The sequence below is a fragment of the Dermacentor variabilis genome, chromosome 1, assembly GCF_050947875.1.
Source record: "Dermacentor variabilis isolate Ectoservices chromosome 1, ASM5094787v1, whole genome shotgun sequence".
NCBI classification, from domain to species: domain Eukaryota; kingdom Metazoa; phylum Arthropoda; class Arachnida; order Ixodida; family Ixodidae; genus Dermacentor; species Dermacentor variabilis.
The window spans coordinates 93,347,207-93,374,057 of NC_134568.1; the positions used below are offsets into that span (position 1 = coordinate 93,347,207).

The following is a 26,851-nucleotide window of genomic DNA, read 5'->3' on the forward strand; positions in this document are numbered from 1 at the left end:
CTAGAGTGAAGGAGCAATTTTCAGTGTATTTGTAGTTCAGGCTCGGAGCACGCGCCGCCGCAATAAAGACGCCCGGCGTAGGTTTCGTTTTCAAATGAGTAAGCTTTTTGTGAATGCCATCCATCTGGACAGTCTTACTGGCTTGACTTCCTCGATTACTGTCAGCACAGTGAAATTCGCTATTTGTTAATCGCTGGACGATGAAGTCGAATTTTCGTATCTCATTCTTGAATAGACCGCACGGCGACGATCGCTGGACCTCACAGCATACAGCCCATACACACAGCCGGCCTTGCAACTGTACCTTAACCAACATGGCGAACGTGGCCTGTATTGCCAGGTTACTACGCACTTTGAATATCCCCCTTTTCGCGCGCATAGTGTGTTCGCCGAGGAGTCTCAAGCATGTGCAAGCTGCATTTCCATAGCTCGAAGAACCTTTTAAATAAAGTTACTGATAAAATTAAGATTTTAATGCACGGTAAGTGATGATTCTAGCAATTTATCAGCCAAACAGCGAAACGTTTTAGACCATGTATATCCGGGGTTTTATGCTAAAATGAAACAAAAAAGACCTAGTGCACAGGAAGCCAGATTTTGGACAATATCTAGCCATCCATATCATGTAGGGTGTTTACATCTTGAATAATTCAACCTGTAAATATGATAGGAATTTTGGCTGAGAATATAAGATTTTACATGAAATAATGGCACTCTTGGCCTCCCTTAACCATATCACTCTATAGCAAACGCTCCTGGTATATTACCAGTCCGAGCTTGCTTGCATATATGCTCTACTCACGCAATTATTCAGTGCATCACTACGGTATCGGTCAGAATTATTGTTTTATTTGGCTCTGCACTATTTTTACGCAAAGTAGTGAATGCTCTTGAGTGTGTGAGCAGCTAGAACGAGCTATAACGAGAAAAAAGGACAAGAAACAATTACTTCTTTCTTGGAGCTTGTGCTAGTGAAATTTACCGCTTAATTAAAAGATGCTTAATTATTTGCCCGCAGGTTCAGGGGTTCCAGCGGGCATCCTGAAGACCCCTTCGCTTGGCGGCGAGTCGCAAGGGGCCGAAATGAGCGTGGTGCCGCTGCCTTCATATGTAGGTACTCCCGACACCACGGCAGACCGCAAGTGCAAGCTGGCAGCCACATCGCCATCAGATGGTGCTGTTGGCGTCGCGTCGCCCCAGCAAGATACGTCGCTCGTCTACCACGAGGGAAAGAAGGCTCGCTTCGGCGTTCCCTCTTTGAAGGTGCGCCCGCCACAGATCGCTGGCACAAATATCGCGCCTCCAGAATGTTGGACGTCCCATTCTGTTTACCCCGCCCCAAACCCAACAAAAGTTGCAGGTGGGCGAGCTGTCCGATTGAGTGCTTGTGACAAAGCACTAGGAGAGAGGAAGCAAACACGATAGTATAATCAATTCTAAAAAAATGATGCTATATAGCGCCATCTTTATGCCATCGCACTATGCTCATTGCAACAAAGGGATCCAATATTCCTTGTTTAGTGGTGTGGCACATTCGGAGGAACAGGGAGCCGAGATCTTCCAAGTCCTAAAATCCAAGAGCCTTAGGCAAGCGCTAGCATAGAGGTATGATATATATCACTTCGGGCTCACCAAATGGCGGAACCATATTGTAATTTGTTTCGTAAGGGTATGCGCGAGCCCTGAGGCGCACGCATAAAATTCTGTGGCGATTTCAAAGGAACACCAACAAAAAGAGCATTGCGTTATCAGCTTACCCCTGTGTTAACTTCGAGTCAGCTATTTCATTCGAAGAGAGAGTTGAGGCGAAAAAACATGGCCTTCGGCCGGTAGTTCGTGCCTGCTGCTAGCTATATCCGTGTTTTGACGCCTTGCCAAGTGGCAGTTGAGTAGTCGATTAAAAGCCAATCTTCCCGAACTAGAATGATGCAGCAATATAAAAGCTGCCATAAATATAAAATATAAAAGCTGTCTGTATCAATATAAAAGCAATATAAAAGCTGTCTGTGTGTCAGAAGAGCTGCTGCAGCTGTGTACTTCCTCGCTATACAAATATCCGCTATGGCATCGATTGCCAAGAAGAGTGTAGCTATGACTCTGTAAAATTTCTGCAAACTCTGCAGAGTTAGTCGTCGAGTGAGACAAAAAAACTTCCGTGAGGCACTCAAACTATAACGCAAATGTAAGCTGCGGTACGGCAACAAAAAACGGTTTCTGACAGCCTCAGGTGGCATTCGGAACGGCGATTCAGAAAGGTTGCGCGACCGACCGCGACTGGAGACCAAGAAGCTCTCACGACTCACGGCAGCCGATATTCACAGCTGCAAACAAGACCTGCCCGTCGTTGTGCCGAAATGCTCGCGAATGGTGCCGTTCTAGGCTGTCTCAATGCGCACCTCGTTCGAGCGAGGAGGACACCGAAACACCTTAGTTCACTCCTGCTCGCAGTGCCGTCGCTGCGTAAAATGAGCGTCGTCGTATCTACCGACATCCTGCTCCGCCGATGCTCACTGGTCCAACAGCTTTGCGACTCCAGGAGCGGAGCTAAATATTCGGTCCGTGAGAAACTTCACGGACTCGGTCGCACAACATCTGCGATTCGCTGGTGCATGTGAATAGCACCCCAGTGTGGCTTGTGTTCCGACAACGCTGCACTGTTTCCCTCACAGAATAGTCAGTCAGAGCGGCAAGTTGGGCTAATTGGTGAAAGCCCATCTCGTAATAAGGGGGGTACTGCACTCTAAACAACCGGACAGTAGAAGGAGATGTGGACAGGACGCGCGCAGACTCACACCTGAATTTTACTGGCTGAAAGATGACATTTATACAATCATCAAAAAGACTTAATCATGTCCATAGGCCATCCAAAAGCGCTGCCATCACAATTTTGGGTCCAGGAATTGCACCTTACAGTCAGCAAGTACAACGGAAGGATCCATAACATATACACGTCTTTTCTTCCTTGTAACATACGCCTCGAACAGCTCCCGTGTACGACGTACCCTATGACGGTACAAAATTTTAGTTTTTTTCTAGAAGCAGAAGGCACACCTTCTTTGACTCTTTTTCACAAGCCCTGCAATGTTTAGCTACGTGGGAATACTCGTCAGATGGCTGATTCTTAAAACATTCCTTTATGCGGATATTAATAGAGCGTCTGATCTGACCGACATAAACACAACCGCAAGAGAAAGGTAATTCATATACCACAGCGCACGCGCAAGGAACAAACTCTGACCTGTGGCCTACATGGCAAAGAAAAGGCTGTAACTAGGTGTCTTTTGAATCTTTCTCAGGACCTGTGCACAGAAACGGGCTATTTTATGTTGCTAAGGGATTTTTTTGACAGCGTCACCATGTCTGCAAGACTGTATATATAACCCATTAAAACTGGGTACCCAATGTAGTACCACACTTATCTTCTTCAACGAGCACGGCAGATTTACAAATATGTCTATGTGTAAGTGAGGCATTCATGCCGTTCCTTTAAATGCTTCAGCATTGTTGTTATTATAGTGCACCGGATAACTGAAAGCAGCCATATATATTGCAGAAGCTGCTTAGTTGAGGGGACGTACAGTCGGGAACGGCATTACATTGAAGGTATGAAATATAAGATAAGCGTAAGCTGTTCTTCTGAGCAATCAGACTCTAGTATAATTTCTTTCATTTACACTGTAGAAAAAAGCCGAAAGACGGAGCTACCTTCTTTTTTTTCTTGTTCTTTTTTTGAACAAATTCTAGCGTTTTATGCCTGGCTATATGCTTATGGGGCACCCTGTTTAGTTCTCACCACCTTGGGTTCTTTAACATGTACCTGAACAGAATTACGAATCGAATTCCGCGACCTGATTGGGACCCCTGAGCTCGAGTTTAGCAGCGCAACGCCATATCCACTTAACAGCGAAGGTGTTAAGGGCTACTTTCCTCACTATCGCGTCCGCGTGCACAAAAATCCCGAAGATAGTACAATGCCAGGCCGACCCGCGGCGGAGGTGACGCAGGCGTTAAGCACTCCTCAACATCGATGCTGAACGTGCTGCATCCGCCTAGATTAATATCCCGTAAATACCGTACCACTGCTGTGGAATTGGGCACCGAGAACGGATGCACAAGCTCCAATTTGGAAAGGCACTCCTGAAGAAAGCCAGAAACAAAATATTATCGCACTGAAAAAGAACTTCATTCCTGCTCCATTCAAGAGCAGCAAGGTTAGAAACTGTGTTTTAGCACTGCCAGAGGACCTCAAATTTAGCCGCCTTACAATCGTTAAAATCGCAGCAGGGTTGGAACTTCGGCTCTTTCTTTCTGTAAAAACGCAGAAGCCAAACCTACCTCTTCGCTCAATCGTATCCGAAATAGGAACTTGGCAATATGCAGTTTCTGGTTTTATTCAGGAGCACCTCTCCAAACTGGAGCTTATAGATCCGTTCTTGGTGCCCACTACCACAGCAGAGGTATGGTCCCTATGACGGCATAAAATTTTATTTTTTAAGTACGAAAGGCTTTTAGCTCCCGTTATCGGCAACCTTCGAGTGACCTTGAGCCAAAAGCCAGAGCCGTTATCCGAGCACTCAAACGAGAACATCCGGGCAAGTTGCAAAAACAAAACTAGATCATCCGGACAACCTGTCGAAACATAAGAAAATGCGGTCTCTGGCCACCAACCCTTTGTATAGGACCGCATTACACACGCAAGTTACTGCCCAAACAAGTTACAAAAAAATATTGCTTCCGAATTTTTTCTAATGTTTGTTCACAATATCACTCAAGCTGTAATTTATAGTGCGCTAAAGTACACGGGAGCTGTTCGAAGCGTATGTTATAAAGAAGAAAACACGTGTATGTGCTAGGGATCGTTCTGTTGTACTTGCTGATTGTGACCGCAGCGCTTTTGGATGGCCTATGGGCGTGATGAAGCCTGTTTGATCATTGTGTATATGTCGTCTCTGACCCAACAGAATGGAAGTGTGAGTCCGCGCTCGTCCTGTCCACTTCTACTTCTGTTGTCCCTGTGTTTATGGTGCATGTACCCCGCCTATTACAAGACGAACAGCCAATTAACTGTGAAATTGGTGCAAAAATGTAAGCCATGCGAAGAAAAAGCACAAGAGGGCGAAGGAAAAGCTGTAGCTGCACATGGGCGTCATACACACTAAGAAAAAAAAGGAGTACCTCTTACTCTTTTCGGAGAGTCTGGACTCTCCACGTATACGACACACTTTGTGGGAGACACCCGAACTCCCTTTCGGAAGAGAGTCCCGAGACTATCTGTGCTCGATACAAGGTGGTTACGTGACTCCACACCCAATAGTCACGCATACTCTCTTGTAGTAGTCTCCTAACCCTCTCGAAAGGGTTACACGACTAGTGCTGAGGGAGTCTGTAACTACTCTGCATGAGTCAGACGACTCAAGATAAGGGGTCACATGACCACTGCTGAAGGATTCGGGTAACTATTCTCGATGAGTCTGATGACTCCAGCAGTGTGTGTCAAGTTACCCTTAGTGTGTGGTGCAGGACTCTTGCAGATAGAGTAAAATAACTAATCCATGTAAGTCGTTTGACTCTCGGATGGCAGTGTCGAGCCGCTTTTCAAAATGTGTCACCAACTTTTGCTGTAAGTACACACCACTACGGCTAGTTCTCAAGATTCCTGTAAAAAGACAACACATAAGAACCCATAGCAAACTTGCTAAAAAGGAAATGGCAGGTTAGCAACAAAAAGTTAACATTTCATCACCCTTTGTCGTCTTCTGGAAAATTCAAATGTATTAGTCAGCACAGAATCACCATGAAAGCAAGACAGTTCTCATTACTATTAAACTGGAATCAATAGCCAACCATGCAAAACATTCTTAAATAAACATCCAATATGTAGCCTGCAGGTGCATATGCATGACACTGCAATGCAACTCAGAACCATAATGAGACCCCAAAATATTATGTAACTCGTGTAGAAGTTCAATTCAGCACTGCACAAGTCTCTAATGTCAAAAATTTATAAGTTAAAGCTATTTCACTGTTCTTCAAGACGTGTTTTTATTTAGAACTTACGATTTAACATTTTAAGCAAGTAAGCTACACATAAATAAAAAAGGCTGCACTTATGTACAAAGGAGACCCAGATAATCAAGTGCAATAAAAACAATATTCCAACTTACATTATACTATGCTTGTGCGTGTTAGCGTCACCCCCACAACTTCTGCGTGTTAGCGTCAGTTGAAAATTGATCTGAAAAATACCACATTAAAAATTTGTGCATCAATTTTATTCTGTCATACAACATGCAACAGTGTATAAAAGCTTCACAACAGATAATATTACAAAAATAAATACAGCAACATTTATACTAATTGTTTATTTATGTTGACAAACATACTTTTCCAAGACGAAGCATAATAGCTGACACAGACAATTTCACAGATTGCAATAACCACTAATACAAAGCTTGCCATAATGCAAACACACTGACAAAATATGTAGCACAGGTAGCTGTATTTTGTTACGGCAAAGATAGCAAGATAGCAAACAAACTATACCCAGCTGCATGCACGCAGCTGTAACAATACACATGGCGCGCCAAGATCCAAAAGAAACGAAGAGGAAGATGTGAGGAAGGCTTTTTTGTACTCATCACAAGTTATCCTGTAAGAGCAGATTATGCACTGCCTGTAATCTACCCTCAGCACATACGTAAATAAGTTACATTAGGTGCTACATTTACAAATCACTCAAATGATGTTCTTGTGATTGTCCTTATTCCGATTTTTAACTTGGAAAGCATGACTGAGTTACGTAAAGCCTCCCGACGGCTTGGCATATATACAGAAAGAAGTGTTTCTATAAACACTGGAGGCCATGGAAGGATGACTGACACATACCTCTTTTAATTCTTTTGTCTTTGTCTTTATGATTATCTACCACAGTAGTCTTTTGTAGAGTGAAACACATCCAGATAATACACTGTGGGCAACAAAGTGTGAATACCTGTTCTTGATTTCTACCTTTCTCTGGTGTCCCGCTAAGGTAAGATTGGTGCAAAAAATTGTCTTCCCAATGTATGCGTTCCCACAAAACAAAACAGGAGCAGATGATAAGCCACATTAATGGTGCGAAAAATAAAACATCTGTTTTTAACTTACCACTGCCATTCCAATCTGGTGAGATTTTCTGCTTTGTTGTGTACTCTAGCACAGGTGCTACGCAGTTCACTTGGTGCCCAAAGCAACTCTCACACCATAGCAGGATGTCAATTTTGTTTTTCAAATTCTAAGCGAAACTCTGGTTATGGGGGACAATTGCAAACTAATAGTTTTGCTTTGTATCTTCATTATGTTGTAGAGCAGGGTAGAAAGCAAGTACAGATATCTATAATTTGGGTTCCCACTGTGCATTGCATGCATATGTTTCAATGAATGATACAACTATTTGGTAGATAAACATATGAAATATAAGAGAATTAAGCTTGAAGTCTACCATATCATTAACTGGGAATATTATGTGTAATTGAAATTTTGCGATTCCCAGTGAAGAAACAGTTTTGACAATATGTGCCAAGGCAACTAAGTCACTCATGCTCACAAAGGAAACAAAAACAAGCAAGATTACAAGAAGTTCGAACTTGCAACCTGAGGTGAGACACCTCACATGACTGATTTATGTATTTACTGAGCATAAATTACATCTGGCACATAATCTGCTTGTACAAGATGACAAACAATGTTACTCTTGCTTTTGCTCTGGGGCATTTGGCTCTTCTGAACACATGCACATTGTGTGGCACAGCTGTGTGGATGTAGCTGGGCACAGCTCTTATTCAGCATCAATCTGTTTTTATGGTCCTGTACTATTATTGTAATTTATAATCAGCAAATAGCCTAACTATTGCGTTGATCAGCTCCATTTTAAACAAAACATACTGACAGATTTCCCTGTTTATCGCTAACAAAGAGATGGGTACATCATTTCAGATTTCAAGAAACAGCTGTGGAACAGAACAAATGCTGAAGACAGAAAATCTACAGACCAATACTTTTTTATTAAATGCCATGTACTAGCCCTTTCTGCAATGAATACCATTATTAGCAAAAATTGTAGCCTGAAAAAATAATTGGGAAATATTTACAAGAAAGTGCACGTAAAAATATTTTGCCACTATGTAGGACATAAGAAACACCAGCTATACAAAAACTAATGACAATTCAAATCTACATAAAACTCCCTATGAATGGCAGTATATTCAAACCTCTAGTACAAATAATTTAAAAAAGTTGTTTCGAGAAGCACTTCCCCTTAATAAGTGGGTGTTAGTGTTTCTACAAAAGGGTTAGAAAATGCCTTCCGGCATACCATAGGGAGTTTATAAATAGCACATGCACGCATCTGCCTAGAAAGCCCCACGCCCTGCTTGTATTCCTTAGTCATTTTTCTGCATTCTGTTGTATGTCACCGTTTGGATCCCTTAACACTGAGTGCGCAAAACCAAAAAACAGCCTATTAATACACTGAATTTTTAGCCTGTAAAGGGGTTGTGTGGCAATGGGGCAGCCAACTCTAGTGTGAGAACAAACAAATATTTGTTCTCGCGTTAGTGAAACCAGTCAAAATATAATCTCAAATTTGGAAATGAATGCACAAAGAACCTTGCTGATTGTCACATTATTGTCCTGAACAAGATCTTTTGGTGTTTACAATTCCTAGTTTAATTCACTTGCCTCTAGTAAATAGGCTCTGACCTAGAATACTCAGTGTAGGAGACTAACCCAAACCTGGAAGCCAATGTTTAAATCTGAAATAAAGACATTCATCCCCCGACCACATGGCACTGCTTCGTCATCAGAAGAATCATGCATCCATGGACATATAGTCTGTAAAATTATTTATACATGATCTGTAGCGTTAATCTTGCATTAACAAATTCTGAAATTAGGAAATACATCTGCTATGTAAAGCACTGCTGTAAACCTGTGTGTTTGAGAAATGCAATACTCAAAAGGTGTAATACAACCAATGTGTGCATGAAACCTATGCTGCATTTGACATTCGTCAGTGTGACAAATAAGCACTGAGAAATGCCAAGGGTATCATAGCTTGTATGTCTCAAACCTTGTATGTGAGTACCACTGGTATATTTGCAGCGAAAAAAAGTCACATTATTACCAGACATATGAGGGGAACCCATGTTTCTCTAGTTTAATATTTTCTTTCTTGTGCTCTTATATCCTTGAGTTTTTCAAAAATAACGGGTGCTTGAAATAAGTACTCTATATTGCTCTTAAATTTATCCTGCACCAGAGCCCGTGTTATGTTAAATTTCTTGAACACATTGCAGGTTATCAAAGGAAGAAAAAATACCGTTTTCAGTTTAGCCTTATGTACAACAAGAATTAAGAACCTATCAATTACATCCACAAGTACAAAAGAACTATGAGAAATGGGGCATAAAGACAGGTATACATTATAATAGCAGGAGTTGATGGTGAGAACTCTACGAGAAAGGAACTATTAAAAACTAGGTACTAAAGAAACATGAATTATAATAATAGAAATATTTGCAAAGAATTTGAAGAGACAAATAGAATGTCTGTTCAAATCACTCCACCCCAACATTCATCCATGGTTAGATAAGTGATCGATAAGAAGAGAAACAGCTGGTGATGCTGTTTGGATAGATGGAAACTGAGGTACAGCTGTGAAATAGATGGAACAAGTAGAGGGGTCACCAAGTGTTGCGCGCTGGTTGCACAGCAGGTTAAACCTCCTTGAGCTCCGGACTCACTCGACACTGATGCGTTGAGCCTGGTTATACGTAGTTCGCTAGAGGCCTGGCCCGAGTATGTGGCATGGCTTGGGTAAAATTTCAAGGCAACCTGAAAAACACAGATCCAAATATATAAGCACCAAAATATTCTGCACCATAGGGCAAATCTGAAGTTTACCATCTGCACATAGCAGATGATGAAAACAGACACAAGTCACCAGACTCAAGGTATATAAATGTGCAAAAGTGTAAATGAATGTGAAGAGCTGCTTGTAGGATGGAATCCTTCATTTTGTCTTTTCTAGATCAATAATAGTATTTTAACATAAAGTTTAATGTACACGACCCTCCCTATTTGTGTCAGTAGGCTATTCCATGCCAGCTGTTCCAACCTGGCACATGACCACTTGGAATTTCTTTTTGAAAACTGGGGGCCCTTCAATATAGAACAAATCGCAATTTCACGCAATACTTAAAGCAAAAAAAAAATTTTACTGGCGTAAACACTGTCACATTTTGTGTAACGCACCAAACTATGCATCATAAAATGGCATAGCCAAAAAAATTGGTTCCTTCATTAAGAGGGACAAATTTTTAACGACAATGAAGAGAGGCCTTACACCAAAAACTTAACTGCTTATTAGCCAGTGCTCACTTTATTATGGCAGATTAAAAATGGACCAAATGGCTTATTAACTTTATTTTCACAAAAGTGACCTACAGCAAAAGCTGTAAATTTATGTAATCCATGTATTTAGGACTTGTGCTGTGTGCAAGAACTGGTTTCAGAAAGATACATTATGCAGCAGAGCAGAGAGAGTAGGATGAACTTGGAAAAGAAGTCAGTTTTGGTGTACGTTTATTGGCCTACTTACCATTCAGGCAGCCCTAGTAAATTTATGCCAAATACCATGTTTGAGAGTACACTGTATTGTTTTTAAAGTGGTAAAGCTTTATCGAAGTAGTTTTTGTGTTACGCAATAAAACAATTTTACAATTGGTCTCTTGTAGTTTCAAAATTTGCATCGCGTTTCGTCTAATACACACAGCCTCTTGGAAGCTAAGACAAAATGCACAGACTTGAGCATCCCTGCACAGACAGAAGGGAGTCTAAACTGCTTCGAAGTTACTTCTTTCATTGCTGAGTGGTTACAAGCCACTTCACTCAAAAAGACGCCGCTTAATTACAGGTATTTACCTGAATATTTCTGTATGCTGTCAGCCTGCTTGGCATCATCACTAAGGCTGCCAACTCCCTAGTGGATGTGGTCAGGACATGGTGGTGGCAGGATGCAGTGGCAGAAGCTGCCAAAGGCTCCCAATTCCCTAGTGGACGTAGTCAGGACAGGGTGGTGGTAGGACGCAGGGGTAGGAGCCGCCACAGTGTACCTGCAACAAATTTGCACAATGTTCTTAGTTCTACCACGTCACAATTTACAATAAAAATTGAGCTGTCTGTTTAACATGGCTACCAATACAAATAAAGGCAAACAGTTAGGTCCTACCACTCAAATAGAACCCTGACAAAAAAGTAACGGTACTTAAAGGGACACTAAAGCGAAACAATAAATCAGTTTAGACTAATGAAGCATTGTTTGAGAACCCTGCAGGCAGTCATTTCAAAAAAATAGTTTGATTATTAGATGAGAAAATGAAGGTCCAAGTATCAGTATTTGAATTACGCGCCGAAACCCCAGTGCCGGAACGTCAGCGTGACGTCAGGGATTCTAAGGCATGTTTTCGCATTTGGGCTGTGTTGGCTGAATAAAGGTTCCCGAAACTGGCCATGTTTATTATTTGGTTCCTTTAGAACAGAATGTAGTCAACCTGTACGACTATATATAATTAGTAGGCCCTAGAAGATGCCATCAAAATCCAAGACATCACAGCCCCCAGGTGCGGGAATTTAAGTAGGCGTCGCCACCCGTATTTCGTTCCTGCACTTTTCGTGGCTTGCCAGACGTCTTGTCGTTGTAAGAGTGGTGTTTTTGGTGTTGCAGAACGGTAATTTACTGATGCAGAAAAAATCATTTTTCACTGTAGTGTCCCTTTAAGTTTATGAAAATCCAAACAATGAAAAAAATGTGCAACTGATTTGTGCATGGAAGCTCAGTTGAAACCTGAGCTCATACCATCAAGTGATCTGCTAGTAAACTGCAAGCCTGCCACCTTAAAATGTAATTGTAAATTTCTTTACATGCATTATGTAAGCTGCATTAATACAAGTTCAAAATCTCTTAACATAAGTAAATCACCAAGCTAATTAAATTAATGAATTCCAGTGGTCGTTAATGCAACAAAGTGCAAGCTCGGAATGAAGCTGGCCAAACTGGGCAGCGAAAAATAACAATGTGGTTCTCTACATCTTGTTTTTCTGGCTTTCGCTCTAGCGTTGGAATATACAAGAATTTTGACATTCCTGATATTTCCCCCTGCTAATTTCTATTCCATAATGCATAATACTTGAGCAAGAGCAATACTGCTTTCTTTTAACCGTAAATAGTGATAGAACAAGAAAATTCACTGGAGCCAACGTTTTGAGAAAAATCTCCTCTTTGTCGAAACATTGGCTCCAGCGATGCTCCTTGTTCTACGGCTCTTCATCATGTCAAATCTCTGTCTTCCTGTGTACCTCTGTACTTTCGATGTTATGTCAATGAAATTGTAATAAGAGATCATTAGTAAATGTAGCTGATGAGGAATTTGCCCTTGTTGGTAGATAACGACAGAGTAACTGCGCAATATAGAGATACGGACAAAGGAGGCTTGTGTGTGTTGTCTTCTCCAGCCATTGGGCGATTACTCTGTCTCAATGTAAAACTATTACCCTTTGCACAATAATACTAAAATACATAAAGACAGGAAAGTGGACACAAAAATTACAACAGATAGCATCATATGCTAATGAGATACGCAAAAGTGCCTGCTACAATTTGTCTCACCCATAACGTGCTGGATAAGATGGCGACTTCTGGCTGTTGCCATTTCTTGAATACCTAAAATAAAATACATATCAAAATTATAAAAATACACAGGACAACAGCAGTAGCCGAGGACATAACGCATTGTTTAGTACAAGGTAAACTAATCTCTGATACACGGCAGACGAAATTTCCTTTATTAAGTAAGTAGAAAAATACACCACACTTCATTTCATTCAATACTGTCGGCATTTCTTGGTACAAGAAAAAAAGGTATTTCTGCATGGAAGCAGCAAAATAATAAATGGCCTTCTACTTTTACAAAATATTCTGCAGCGACGAAGCTAACTACAGCTGTACATACTTAAAATTGTTGTATGCACATTACAATAGCCAAGACAGGATAAACTTGGGTTCATATGCAGCTCACTGGAAGGTACAACTTTGCAATGAACCCATTTCTGCTTGGCAAATATACGCATTAACATAAAACTACAAATAAAAGAATCCTTTTTTCATAAAACGCCGGACTCAATATAAAAAAATCCAGTAGCAATATTACAATTTCACCACATAACACAGCCAGGTTTTGTAAGCCTAGTAGGATTTACTATATAAATGTTGCAGCAAGTTCATGCTTTTAAATATTTACAACCGTGAAAATAAAGATTACGTAAAAATAATACATTATATATAGGCTTAGATTGTGAGCTAATGTGTTTTCTACTTACAGCCAAATGCACATAAAATTTGTTCTGTTTCAGCGCTTTTAAAGAGCTGTGTCTGTTCGCTTGAGCAGGCAACCGCTTTACCGCTCTTAAAATATCTGTGCTCCCACATCGCCTGACACTGCCATACAGCGTTGTAGCGCTTTTATTATTCGCCGTAATATACCTAAAGCGCTAGCAAATCTTCAGAATACACAAGCTGTCTTTTCGACTACCTGTCTTCGCCAGCGAAAGTCACACTGGTGCGAGTATTGTATCTACACTTCAAGTTACGCAGTACTTGAAGTGTACGATGCGACAGGCCACTCGTCACTAGAGTCGTTAAGAAGGGTGTTTCTCCTGGCAGTACAGCTTTGCAATAATTTCAGACGCTCTCCTGAGGCTTCCGTCTGCCAGTAGTATTTTCGCATACATACGCGCACACATGCCTAACAAACGTCTGTGAACTGCCAAGAGAAACGTGGAGCAAAATGTAGCCATACCGGAAGGGCCGAGTACGCGCCGTTTGTAAACTCGGAACAAAAGCTGATATGCTTACCTGAGACGTTAAGAGAAATATGGCACAGGTCACTGCCCGCTGGTAGTCATTCATATGCATCTGGTCGTCTCTGTCCGTTGCGATCTCCCATATCACAATGAAAGATGCAGTGCAAACCGCAGCACTTCGGGCGCTTGTGACGGTCCGGCGAGCTGCACTTGCTCGATGTCGGCAAAAACGACATCGGCGACACGCTGCTGCTGGCGGCGGTCCCCCTCGTCGCAATCACACAGCACGGACAGAAGCTCCCACCGTAACCTGCCGCAACGCCTGGTTGCAGTCGCCCCTAACACATCGATTTCAGAACCACTCAACGACAACGTACTCGCGCGTGATGCAGCGCAACTGTAAAATGGCGTCATGCTATAGACGGCTTCGGCTTTGGATCATTTTGTATCTGCACAACTGAGCAAAACAGTAGCGTTAGTTTCGGTTTTGTTTCCTCGCGTTGAGATAAAAACTGTTTTGCTCACTGATAATTTTACGTCACTTAAGTAATGTTCACGAATGAAACAGCCATGAATTTAACACGCGTCTTGAAATACCCGCTACGTTCACTTGGCAGAAGCAAAATTTGCTCGTCCGAGTGTGGTTGCGTTTGAAATATCTATCGTTGCACTGTCGGAGCGTGCTCGAAGTGTGAAGACGCGGCGTAATTGTCCTTAATTTGCTTAGCTATAACGGTGCGGCTGCCCTTGATTTCTGTCGAGTGCAGTTTGCTCTGATATAAGGTAGAACTACAAAGCCGCCCATGTTACTGAATGATCTAGTGCACCTGAAGCTGCCAGAACTCCGGTATTTCCTCCACAAGTTCTTGCGACTGTGTGCCGCTGTCACCAAATGCGAGCGTAGTCATTTGGCGGAGATTTAGCAACACATTTTCTAGAACTATAGTTCACCGCTCTATCACGACATGGAGAAGCAGCGTGGTTGCTCCTTAGTAAAATTTTCTGCTTATTGCGAATTTTCCAATAGCAATTATATGGACACAACCGCCGAAATATATCTGTCGGTGTTGCCGTGAGCTTAAGTATATAGTCAAGTGCGATAAGATCCCACCCTGCGCCGTTGGCTGTGCGCATTAAAGGAAGTGTACGAGGGTGAGCCGAGACGTATAGTGCCTGGATGGGTGTCCAAGTATCTATAGGTGGCCACGTGATAAAACGCGCGCAAGCCGGGAAAAGGAGGCGCTGGTTTAGCACGCTCCTCCTCTGGCCGTTGCTCTAGCCCGGTCTGGCGCCACTCTCGCTCTGTCTTGGCGATAATTTCCGATGGGTGCAAATCGGGGGGAAGGGGGGGGGGAGAGAGGCAGGGCGCTTTTATAGCGCCATTTCAAGTTTCGGAGACGCTTTGAAGGACGAGGCAGCAGAAGCGTTCTGTCCGCTCTGTTCGCGCCCTTCATCACGCCGACTCTGTGACAGCGAGTGGTCGCGGTCATTGAGTGAGATCTGTTCATGTTTGCACGTGCGCGCGTGACCCCGTGCTTGCTAATTTACGGAGTAAGCGATTGTTTACTGCACTTTATTCAGGCGATGAAACTACGAAGCTTGGTTCGTGCAGTTGTTCGTGCATTGGTTCACGCAGCATTGGGGGAAAACTGCTACATTTTTGTTTTTACATTTCTAGGGGGTTCAAAAGCAGTGCTGCGTACGCTAATGGTTGTTTCTGGTCGCGGGACGCAACGCACTGTGATAGCCCAGTGGCTTTGGTGTTGCGCTGCTGAGCTCGAGGTCACGGGTCCAATCAAGCCGCAGCAGTCGCATTCCAATGGGGGCAGAATGCGAAAACGCGCGTATACTGTGCATTCCGTACACATTAAATAACCCGAGCTGCTGAAAATAAATGTGCAGTTTTCCATTACCGTGCGCCTCATAACAAGATCTTGATTTTGGAACCTATATCCTCAAAATTTAATTTTACGTAGCGCAATTACATTTGCAATCGACACTGTTGAGTGCGCCTACTGAACTTATCTCGTTGCAGTGCTCTCTTTAGTAGCCAATGCCTTTTTTTTAGATTTACTTATAGTCAGAATCCAGAGTGACAAATCCGGGTCTTCCTTTGTATAGAAGAAGCCAGCTATCACTTAAGCGTGTGAGATATTAACAAACATGTTCAAGGAAAATCGATATTTGGAGTTCGATGTAATTGCAGAACATGACAAGGACGAAAGAATGATACACCGCATTACAACCAGGACAGGAACCCGAGGGCCCGCCTCAAACAGAAGACGTTATCTGGTATTTCTTCTCCTGCATTTTAATCTTTCTCACGCCAGACTCATCTCGAATATCAGAGGAGTCGGGATCTTCCACGGCGACTCTTCGCGTGCTATTAAGAGTCAAACGACCCATACACAAATGTTGACTCTTGTTTTGTGACTCTACCCGCGTGAAAATGGGTCTTCGTAAGAAAAAAGAGAGTCAAGTAGCCGTGACTCACTTTTTACTCTCTTTTTTCTTAGAGTGTAGTCGTTCTTCGCCAGCACTTTCGGGCCGCGAGCCCGTCGGTGCTTCCATTTCAGGAACACGAGGTGGTTGCGGCCACTTTCAGTTTCGCGGTTTGTTCACAGTGCTGGCTCCGAATTATTGCTCGACATAACTTTATTTCTTCTATCGTAATTATTGTCAAGTTATACACTGCGACATAGACCGGTCAGAATCACCAAATGCTGTTTTCTTTTTCAGCTCCGGAGTTTATAACTTGGAATTAAGCGCTTTTCCTGAACAGGAACAAATTACGGGGAAAAATATCCTTAATATATCACAAATTGTTGCTTGCCTAGGTAGTACGTATCATTTGTTTGTTATAAGAGATATCAAACGATGTGAAAAAAAAAGCGACATGACTAGACTCTCTGTCTAGACCATTCGCATTTCCACTTCGTCCCGCGTTATTTACGCTATGGAAAAAAAAATCGGTGCTTGCACCTTGCCTTTGCGCATTGTGTCATGTTTTTATTGCGATAGCAGTTCTATGGATTCTTCAGGAGCATTTCTGCCGCCGGCGTCGGCGTCGCCATGAGGTTTTGTATAAAGTCTACGCGCGATAAAATCGTCGCCTCGCGCCATGTGCTGTATGCGCGAGTGAAAGCGCTCGAGAGTGAGCCGGCGATCGCAGCGTTTTGATAGCGAGTTTCTGCGTCATCGAGTGGGATGTGTTCGTGTTGGCTTGTGCGCGTCTGACACCATACTTGTTAATTTAGTTAAACTCGCAAGCGAATTTCTGTGGCTGTGAAGGGAAAGCTACGGAGGCAAAGCGCGCACAAGTGAGAGCGCTTCTGAAAAGAGTTCCGCGTTTTAATGCACGTTAGTTTATGCTGGAGAAGACAAAACATACACACCTTATTAGCAAGAGTTAAATAAGACGCAACACCAGACTGAGTGTAAAGGTTTGCTTATTTTGCGGCTTTTCCCTTCCGCGTCTGAGGAGACGTGAAACCGTCGTACGGGGAAGCTGCGTCAATTCAGCGTCTGTTCCGAGCAACCGTGGCAGCAGCCACGCGCCCGTAGCCTCTCTTCACAGCCACAGAAAGTTGTCCGCTAATATATATGCCTGTGTTTACAAGTTTATACGGCCGATAAAACTACTATCCATACTTCGTATACCTCTCCACTAATTTGTAATCGCAATCGATGCTTTGCCTTTCGGGAGGAATTGCGACTTCATTTTCTTGTTTTCCTCCCAAAAGAAAAAGACGAGGATTAAAAAAAATGCAGAGGGCCGCTTGATGAATCTACAACTGTTTAAAACGGTCTCACAGGTGAGCAGGGCAAGATGCAAAAAACAAAGAAGAGAAAAGAAAGAGAGAAAAGAAACCCCCGGGAAGGAAATGGGACATTGACGCTCACAACACAAGTGCAATAACGCGCAGGACCTTTCATTTTTTTTATTTTTATTTGTATTTTGCACAGGAAACAAGCTACACCACTTCCATTTATTAAACTAACAGCCTATAAAGCATTTGTAAGGCTCATTCCTGAGTACACCGGTACTATGCGGAGTCTTCGCCCGGTATTTCGCATCAACAATGTAAAAAAAAAATGAAATAGTATGGTTTATTTATTAAAAATTTCCTTGCTGTAAAAAAACATTCATAAGAAATAATCTTATACTTTTATATAAAACAAAATTGATTCAAGCGGATTCAGCGGTTGCCTAAGTAACGCTTTCGTCCTGCGCCACCCGGGACCATTATAATTTTTTGAACCTCATCAATTGATCAGTCTTCCCATGCTCTACTTACAGAGCTTGGCTCCAGCTTTCGGTGATTACTAGGGGTGTGGGACAATTCGAAACGTTCCAACAATGAATCGAATAATGTCCCATTTGATTTAATCTTCAAATCTAATTGTCGGTATTCGTAAATATGAATATTTTTCGAATAGCTTTGGAATAGCTTAAGTTCTCTAGTGTTCGCAATGAAACATAACGTTTCAACAAAACTGCAATAAATTTTATCCCGGCGCTCATATAGGCAAAACAAAAAGAAAGGCAATTCCTATGATGTTCAAATGCGAGAGCATTACTTGTCGCTGAATGTGTCGCTGAGTGTGTCGCTGAGTTATGTCGCTGAGTTTAGTGTTGCGGCGAAATGTTGCTGAGTTAAGCACTGCTGCGTTATGTTTACGAGTGTAATGTTGCTGCTTATGAGGTCGCAACAACGCAAGACGACAAAACGGCCACATTGCGATCTCTCATCTGAGTTTTAGTGGCGGAGTTCTCATTAAAGTAGTGTTTCACGCACATTTCCTTGAGTGTTCTTTCTATAATTGGCACCACTTTCCAGCACTATGATACTACTTTGCCGAGCTATAGCAGTACTTTTCCGAGTGGCACCGTGGTGTTGACACATTCATGTATGGTAGTAGTCTGCTAGGCCAGTTGATGTAACATATCGTAAACGTATGAGTGGTTTACGGCAGCGGTAAAGAAAGACTTCACGGGACATACGCTCACTTACAACAAATATCAGTTGTAAGTGAGCGTCTGTCCTGTCAGAGCCTTTCTTCACGCGTGCCGTTAAACTGCTCATACGTTTGTGATATACTATATTTCTTCTTCGGGTTCGTCTTGCACGTTTCGTTGCGTTTCGATGGTCTCGTACTTCGTGGGCAGTGAACTGGCGCCTCCGGCCACGCTTTGCTGTCTCGACTAATGATGTAGACGCGAGCTATTGAACTTCGGACAATGAAGACTCCTTAGCGCCGACAGTGGCACCAATAGAGTTAATAATACTACTACTAATAATAATAATAATAATAATAATAATAATAATAATAATAAGAAGAAGAAGAAGAAGAAGCCGCCGCCGCCGCCTATTTTGTGTCCACTGCAGGACGAAGGCCTGTCCCTGCGATCTCCAATTACCCCTGTCCTGGGCAAACCGATTCCAACTAGCGCCTGCCAATTTCTTAATTTCATCACCCCACCTAGTATCCTACCGTCTACGACTGCGCTTCCCTCCTCTTGGCACTCATTCCGTAACCCTAATGGTCCACCGGTTATCTAACCTGCGCATTACATGACCTGTCCAGCTCTATTTGTTTCTCTTAATGTCAATTAGAATATCGGCTATTCTCATTTGCTCTCTGATCCAAACTGCTCTCTTTCTGTCTTTTAACGTTACGCCTAACATTCTTCGTTCCGTCGCTCTTTGCGCAGTCCTTAACTTGTTTTCGAGCTTCTTTGTCAGTCTCCAAGTTTCTGCCCTATATGTTAGCAGCGCTAGAATGAACTGAATGTACACCTTTCTTTTCAATGATATTGGTAAGCTTCCAGTCAGAATCTGACAATGTCTGCCGCATGCGCTCCAACCCATTTTTATTCTTCTGTAAATTTGCTTCTCATGATCAGGGTCCCCTGTCAGTAATTGACCTAGGTAAGCGTACTCATTCACAGACTCTAGAGGCTGACTGGCGATCCTTAACTCTTGTTCCCTTGCCCGGCTATTGATCATAATCTTTGTCTTCTGCATAATAATCTTCAACCCCACTTTTACACTCTCTCTGTTAAGGTCCTCAATCATTTCTTGTAACTCGTCCCCAGTGTTGCTGAACAGCACAATGTCATCTGCAAATCGAAGGTTGTTCAGATATTCACCGTTGATACTCACTCCTAAGCCTTCCCAGTTTAACAGCTTGAATACTTCTTCCAAGCATGCAGTGAATAGCATTGGAGAGATTGTCTAACCCCTTTCTTTATAGGTATCTTCCTGCTATCGGAAGAAAACGCCCATACAGTTAGTATACCACAAAGGCGCCGCGGTGTTACTACGACTCATTGTTGCAGCGCTAAAAATATTTAATATGTTATGCAAAAACAAGCATTTACACGTAGCACGTACACCCGTGCAACGTTTAAAGGTTATTCCGTGTGTATTTCAGAAAGATAGGATAACTATTTTGAAAATTCGTATGTAAAGTTTACGGTGTCTTAAAGGCTGCATTTGTAGGCGTCTGAACTAGATGTCTCCACCCTACTGAGAGAGGCTCGGAATCGCGCTGATTGCGCGTCTCGTCTAAATCTCATTTTTTCGTCTGCGCCAGCGCGCCTGCACAGGGTAGCAACATGTCGACGCCCTTGCGGTTGGCGATTTCAATACATGTTCGCTATTGGGAGCTTTTCCTCTAGAGTTGGTTATATTTATTTATTTATTTATTTATCGTACCCTTAGAGTAAGTATACATTATAGAGGGGAGAGGCTACATAAAAGAGGTTCAAAATAGGATTATACAGAAAATTCACATTGTAGATTTATAAGTAACAATAAAAAATCATGTTAGCTCACTAATAACATATCACAATAAAAACGTTTATAATGCACAAAAAATAATAACAGTAGTGACTCTGTGGTGGCACCAGTCCTGTCATGCGCCATCTAGTGAATCACGCGCCAGGCAGAGCCCAACTACGTGCACTGCCTCGAAGATATTCGTCACTGTCGCCTGTTGCCACGGTGTCGCAATGCAACGTTGGCGCAGTGGTTAGCGCGCTCGGCTACGGAGCGATTGCCGTAGCGGTGGCGCGAATGATCAACTTCTCACCGTGGCCTCTTTTTTTGTTTTAGTCAGATGAAGATGCAGTAATTTGTGTACCGTTCTTCTGCCACGGCTTTCTGACGAATACGGTGTCGCACAATGAGACTCTCGCATTAACACGAGAAGTTATGTAGTAGAGCGCGCTGTACGTGACTCGTGGAGCCACATTTTACCCTCGGATCCACGATCATTCGCACTTTCAGACGATTTCCTTGTATGCAAACAAAGTGGCTATTGGTTCCGAATGCTCACGGGGTCTTTTAATAAACAACGCCTTATAACGCGCAGTGTTAGGACAGCATCTTGCTAGCATTGTGAGTACTAGAATACGAACATTATTTTGTATTAATGGTGAGAACGGACTGCTTGCAATTCAAAAACCGCTCGAAAAGTATTTGATACTCGATTCGATTCGCATTCGATATGGTCTCAAAGATTACTACGCGCACACTCCTATAGTGATTACGAGCAAAACCAGCTTTGATATCGTTACATTTTTTAATGATGTGTGTCAGCTTTGTCTTACTCTAAAGTATGACGACTGTTATAAAGAAAAACACGCTCCGTTTTGACTTGCGTACTTGTTATCGCGTTTTTCGCAACGCAGGTCGTTTCCCCGTTGACATCCACATTGAGCAGCAGGTGGGTTTGGATCGTGAAGTGGGCAGCCGCCCTGTGCTTGATCGTGCTCGCCGCGGCCGGGATTCTCCTTTTCGCTCTCTGGCTGATGGGCCGCGCTAGCAGTGCTGAAGATGACCTTTTCTGCGAAAGCGACGACTGCCATCACCACGAGGCGCTCATTGGCGCACGCCTGAACAGGAGCATGGACCCGTGTGCGGACTTTAGTGCCTTCGTTTGCTCCGCCTGGATGGCATCAAGCGTCTATCGGTCACTTTCTACGCAGCAGGACGTCGTGGGCACATGGTCAATGCGCTTCCGTTCACTGCTCAACGCGGGGCAGCTTCACGGTGAACCAACCTCGAAGGCTCTCGGCATGCTCCAACTTTGCAAAGACAGGCCCAACGAGACTGCCACTAGCGGCATTGCAGTCCTCCGAAAGTTCATGGACGAGCGAAGTATAAGCTGGCCGAAACAGTCCAAGCCGAATATCCGGCCACTTGGAGTTCTTCTTGACTTGGATCTCAACTGGGCCGTGGCGCTCTGGTTCCATGTCCGCTTTCTGCGAAAGCTAGGTGGTAGGAGGCGCGCCATGATCATTACTCCGACGGCGACCATTCTCAACCAATTCAGGTTTCACAGTAAACTCGTGTCCAGCGGCGCATTTTTCGACTATTGGCGCAAGCACTACGAGCTGCTAGCCCCGCCCGGAACTCTCCCCGCAACGGAAACGGAGAGCAAGAGAGCGGCAAACTTGCAGACTTTCGTGCTTCAGGAACTCTTCGAGGCCAGCCGTACGGTATCTGCAGCACAGATACTGCTCAAGAGCATAGAAAAGACCGTTACCAAAATCCCTTCGAATGAATGGATAGCTTCGCTCAACAAAAACTTGCGGGTGGATCCGGTACTCACCGGCGAGGACCACGTTATTGTGTCACACGACGCGCTCCTGTCTGCCATTGACAAAATCACTCGGACCTACGAAAACGGTGAGATACTTCAGAACGTCGCTTGGCTGTTCTTGCAGGCAGTAGGCCCGATCGCTGACTTTTCCCTTTTAGCGCCGAGCCAAGAAAGCGTCCGTGACAGAAATGATAAGGCTTCAGCCGAGCGAGAAGCCTTCTGCGCGGAGCAGGTGGAGTGGGCGTATCGCTTCCTCGTCATTTCGCTCTACACGCTCACCAGCTTTTCGCATGGCGAGCGCCAGAAGATCGATGCAGGGCTCCGTGTCATACGAGAGGCTGCCCTGAACAAAGTTGCCGGTGCCACGCATTTGGATCGCCTGTCAAAACAACGTGCGCAGGTCAAATTAAACGAGACAGTCACACTGCTGTGGCCCGCCGAAAACCTCATCGGAGAGTCATCGATATCCATTATGTACGCAGGCTTTCCCTACACTGATACTACTTTCGCCGCACTCTGGCTACGCTTGCACAAATCTTTCCATGACCTGTCGCAGAACACCATGTATGACGACGCATTGCATATGCCGGCCAACCTGGCCCTGCCACTCCTCGATTACGACTACATACTCAACGCAATTCGCATCTCTGTGCAGGCCCTATCGGCGCCTGTTTTCTACGCGCAGGGCACACGGGCGATGTTCTACGGAGGTTTAGGATTTCTTTACGCCACACAGCTGGTGCGCGCTCTGGACAAATACGGTCTGCGAATTAACAGCAGCGGTGATGTAACCGGTCTGTGGCTTTCGTCCACGTGGCAACATGCAGTCAATGATGTGGACAAATGTCTAGAGGGTTACACAACCCACTTTCCTGAAATCCCTGCGCTCGAGATCAGTTACGGCGCACTGGAACAGGCTCTTAGTAAGAGCAGCGACTCTCATCAGCGCCTTCGCGACGGTTTCACCGAGCGGCAGCAGTTCTTTGTCACGCTCTGCTACCTTATGTGCAGCCGACCCGGCGCAGAACCCACGGGAGACTGCAACAAGGCCGTAATGAACTTCCCGCCTTTCGCCAGCGAGTTTGGTTGTCCGGTCAACTCCAGAATGAGGCCCGCTAAACCTTGTACCTTTTTTGACGAGCGAGCGTAGAAGGCGACCTTCTGTTTTACTTTTTTGTTTATATTCTACCTACATGTCCATATATATGGAACGCATACTGTCTTTCACTACGATATGTTTTAGTCAAAATAAGGCTTCTATCATTCTTGTTCGTGCCGCTGATCTAAAACATCGAATTTTCTAAAAAACGCTCTCACAATGTTTTTTTTTTTTTTTGCATGACTGCATTGGTATGCTATCCTGTGTGTTCATTAGGGTTTAGTAGTACTAGAGCAATGATTACAGAAAGCTTCCGACATGTTTTTTCGGAAAGCTCATGGAGAAACAAAAAAAAAATGTGTTACGTTTTCGTTTGCTTAAGGCTGAATAGCTTCTGTCAAAATACGCTTACCAGCTTGAACATCTGTCGCATTTGTTACATCGCGTTGCCGCATCACCACAGGGGCGACCATCTTACAAAAAGCCTTTCGTAAATATTGACGTCAGATCTCGCAATATGTCTGGAGAAATTAAAGGGGTAATCACAATTTTCGACGTGTCACTGTGTTGCGGTTGTTCAAAAATCGAGGCCTAGAAACCCCAGAAAACATATTACAGGGCTACGAACACCAATTTATTGTGATGTTTTCTTCGACCAGCTCACTTCCGTTCAGGAAATATATCATGCATGCGCCCTCACGTCATTACACGGAAAGTTACGCAAACGCACAATATCGTGACGTTTTTTCAGTCACTTTGTCGCCTTCCATGCTATTTAGGTACCTAGGCATGGCTGCTTAGAAACCAGTTAGTGTTGCTCAATTCGATAGCTGCCACTCGCTTTATTGGCCATATTAGTCCATACAGAAGCATTCCTCATGTTCAGTACAATGTATCGTTGGACCATACATTTGTGTTTTCGTATAGTAACACATGGACCTTCAGACAAGCGCCGGTCAAAATGCCAACACAAGGGCCGAAAAGACATTGAACCGAGGTACACGATTTTCGTTAGTCACACGCATATGGCTTCACACGGTTACAGGCAGAATAGTCATGCTTCGTGTTTCGTGTTTACATTGCCCGTGCAGTCGCCGCTCCCCGCACGCATGAAATATGGTGGAAACCACGCCAAACTAACACCCAAATAATGCTAACTAAAAGGATACTAATATGCGCTTATTTATATTGTGCAGCATGACTCGGAGAACTGATAATCACAGGTTTAACCGATCGTACTCCAACGGATACAGTAACTATGCTGCCGATTTCGGCAGCTGGCGTTAAAGGCCAACTGCAACAAAATTTTCGACCGCGTAAAAAGCGTAGTTTAATTTAGACATGCAGTAATTCCTGTGCAAAATCTGGCGCTTGAAATACAAGTCACTGCGTCACAAAGAGCTCGCAAAAATCGATGTTTTTCATACCTAAACTGCAAAAAAGAAACGCCGCCATTGTCGCCAGGCAGAAGTGACGTACAGTGAAGAATGTGGAGAACCAGCACCCTTTCTGTCTGCTTTTCCAAGGCCGCCTCGAAAGGAGGCTATGGCGTTGCTTGTATTCCGTTCCGATGTATCAGTGAACAGGTACCCAACGTCTGCTAGTCACAGAGATAGTATATTCGTTAGCTGCATCGAGCGCTGTGATAAGGCCGTTACGCGCCCACGATGTTCTTCAAAACGAAGTATTCTCCGAGTCCCGCCGGTTTTCTCTGTCTGGTTGTCTGCGTTCACCAGCAGGGCCGAAAAATTGGACGCTCTATAGTCTAGTGTGGCTGGCGTAGGAATAGATGATGTCCTATCGCACGCCGGAGCAGCTGGGCTTTAGCTGGAACAGGGTGAATCGCGTGCTAGCTTGGCTGCCCAACAGCATGCTGTTCGGTTTCACTGAAGCGAGCGTGTTGACTTTTTGCCTTTGAAGATGCGCTCGCTCACCGCGCACTTGTCCGCTAGCGCTGCGGTGACAACTGATCGCCCCGCTGCTGCGGGTCACGTTTAAAGCGCAGGGTAAAATATTAGCGACCGCAGAGCCCTTGACATCGCGTATATCCGTCTTTACCGGCCGCTGCCTGGCACGCTGGAACCGCCGGACTCGTCGACCGATCAGACAACTACCGCCATCTGTAGTAAAAGATTATAAGTAGCTGAGGCTTGGCAGGGGCGGGCAAGAGGGGCTCGTTGCTGACTGGAGTCACTGGAGTGCACTAGAATACGGTTGAGTGGTACGAGCGGATGGGGCGGTGCATGCTTTGCAGTGAGGCGCGCGACGAAGAAAAATACTGTGGTGGCGCTGCGATGGAAGTTGATTGGGCCGCATCAAGGTCGCGTCGTTGGAAACTGCTGGCGAATCTGCTAAGAGGGGTCGTTCCTACTACTTCGCGCGCTACTGTTTGCTATCAGACCACTCAAATGGTGTTTATAATTGGATATGACATGAATTTGTGCCTTAGAAGTAGGTGCTTTTTTTTCACTTGTATATGTCATTTTATTGATTTTTAATGCCGCTGGGTGACTGCGCGTGCATTGTGGCTGCAGCGTCAGCTTTCTTTCTGCTACGTTATTGTACGGTTCCCATTGGAGAAAAATTATTTTTCTTGTTTTTCAAGCAGTATGTATCCCTCGTGTGTATTTATGCGCGTATAGTTTTTCATCAGTATAGGTCTTGCGAAGCGCAGACGGAAAGAAACACATGTAAACGTCCTGCTTGCCGCTTCAAACAAATAAAACATATCGGCCCCATCGGGCACCCTGTACTCAGATTTACGGGAAGTACTCTGATACAAAAAGAAAAAAAAAAACAAGCTGCTGTGCAACATATCATTGATGTTTCCGTCTTCCTCGCGCAACAGAACGCGGGGTAATTGGCACGGTTCGAAGTCGAAAACAGTTTTAGGTAGCGATTATATACGCTAATCGTTGGGCCGTAAGCCGTGTGAAACTTTTTGTACAGTCCATGCTTAACAACAACAACAACAACAACAACAACAACAACAACAACAACAACAACAACAACAACAACAACAACAACAACAACAACAACAACAACAACAACAACAACAAAGCTCAGTGCCCTTCCGCTCTGTAAAGACGGATGACCAGCAAAGCTGTCTATGTGGGCTCCTTAATGGCGAACTGCACCTCCGCCGCGGGTCGGCCCGGCATTGCATTATGTTCGGGATTTTTTCCCACACGCGGGAGCGATAGTGGGAAAAGTAGGACTTAACAGCTTCGCTGTTAATTA

At 43.9% G+C, this 26,851-nt stretch overlaps 1 protein-coding gene across 1 annotated transcript; it reads left to right on the forward strand.

Moving 5' to 3' along the window:
• Positions 1-1,032: 1,032 nt before the first annotated feature.
• On the forward strand, positions 1,033-23,781 carry LOC142571679 (endothelin-converting enzyme 2-like). The gene is made up of 2 exons (XM_075680214.1): positions 1,033-1,263; positions 21,599-23,781. The coding sequence occupies exons 1-2, from the start codon at positions 1,084-1,086 to the stop codon at positions 23,660-23,662; spliced, it is 2,244 nt and encodes a 747-aa protein (XP_075536329.1). The 5' UTR covers positions 1,033-1,083; the 3' UTR covers positions 23,663-23,781.
• The last annotated feature ends 3,070 nt before the right edge of the window (positions 23,782-26,851 follow it).

What these genes read in the sequence shown, in the direction of transcription:
- LOC142571679 (XM_075680214.1), top strand. Translation starts at nt 1,084, where the DNA reads ATGAGCGTGGTGCCGCTGCCTTCATATGTAGGTACTCCCGACACCACG. An exon ending in TCGGCGTTCCCTCTTTGAAG is followed by an intron (nt 1,264 to 21,598) that starts GTGCGCCCGCCA and finishes TTCGCAACGCAG; the next exon opens with GTCGTTTCCCCGTTGACATC.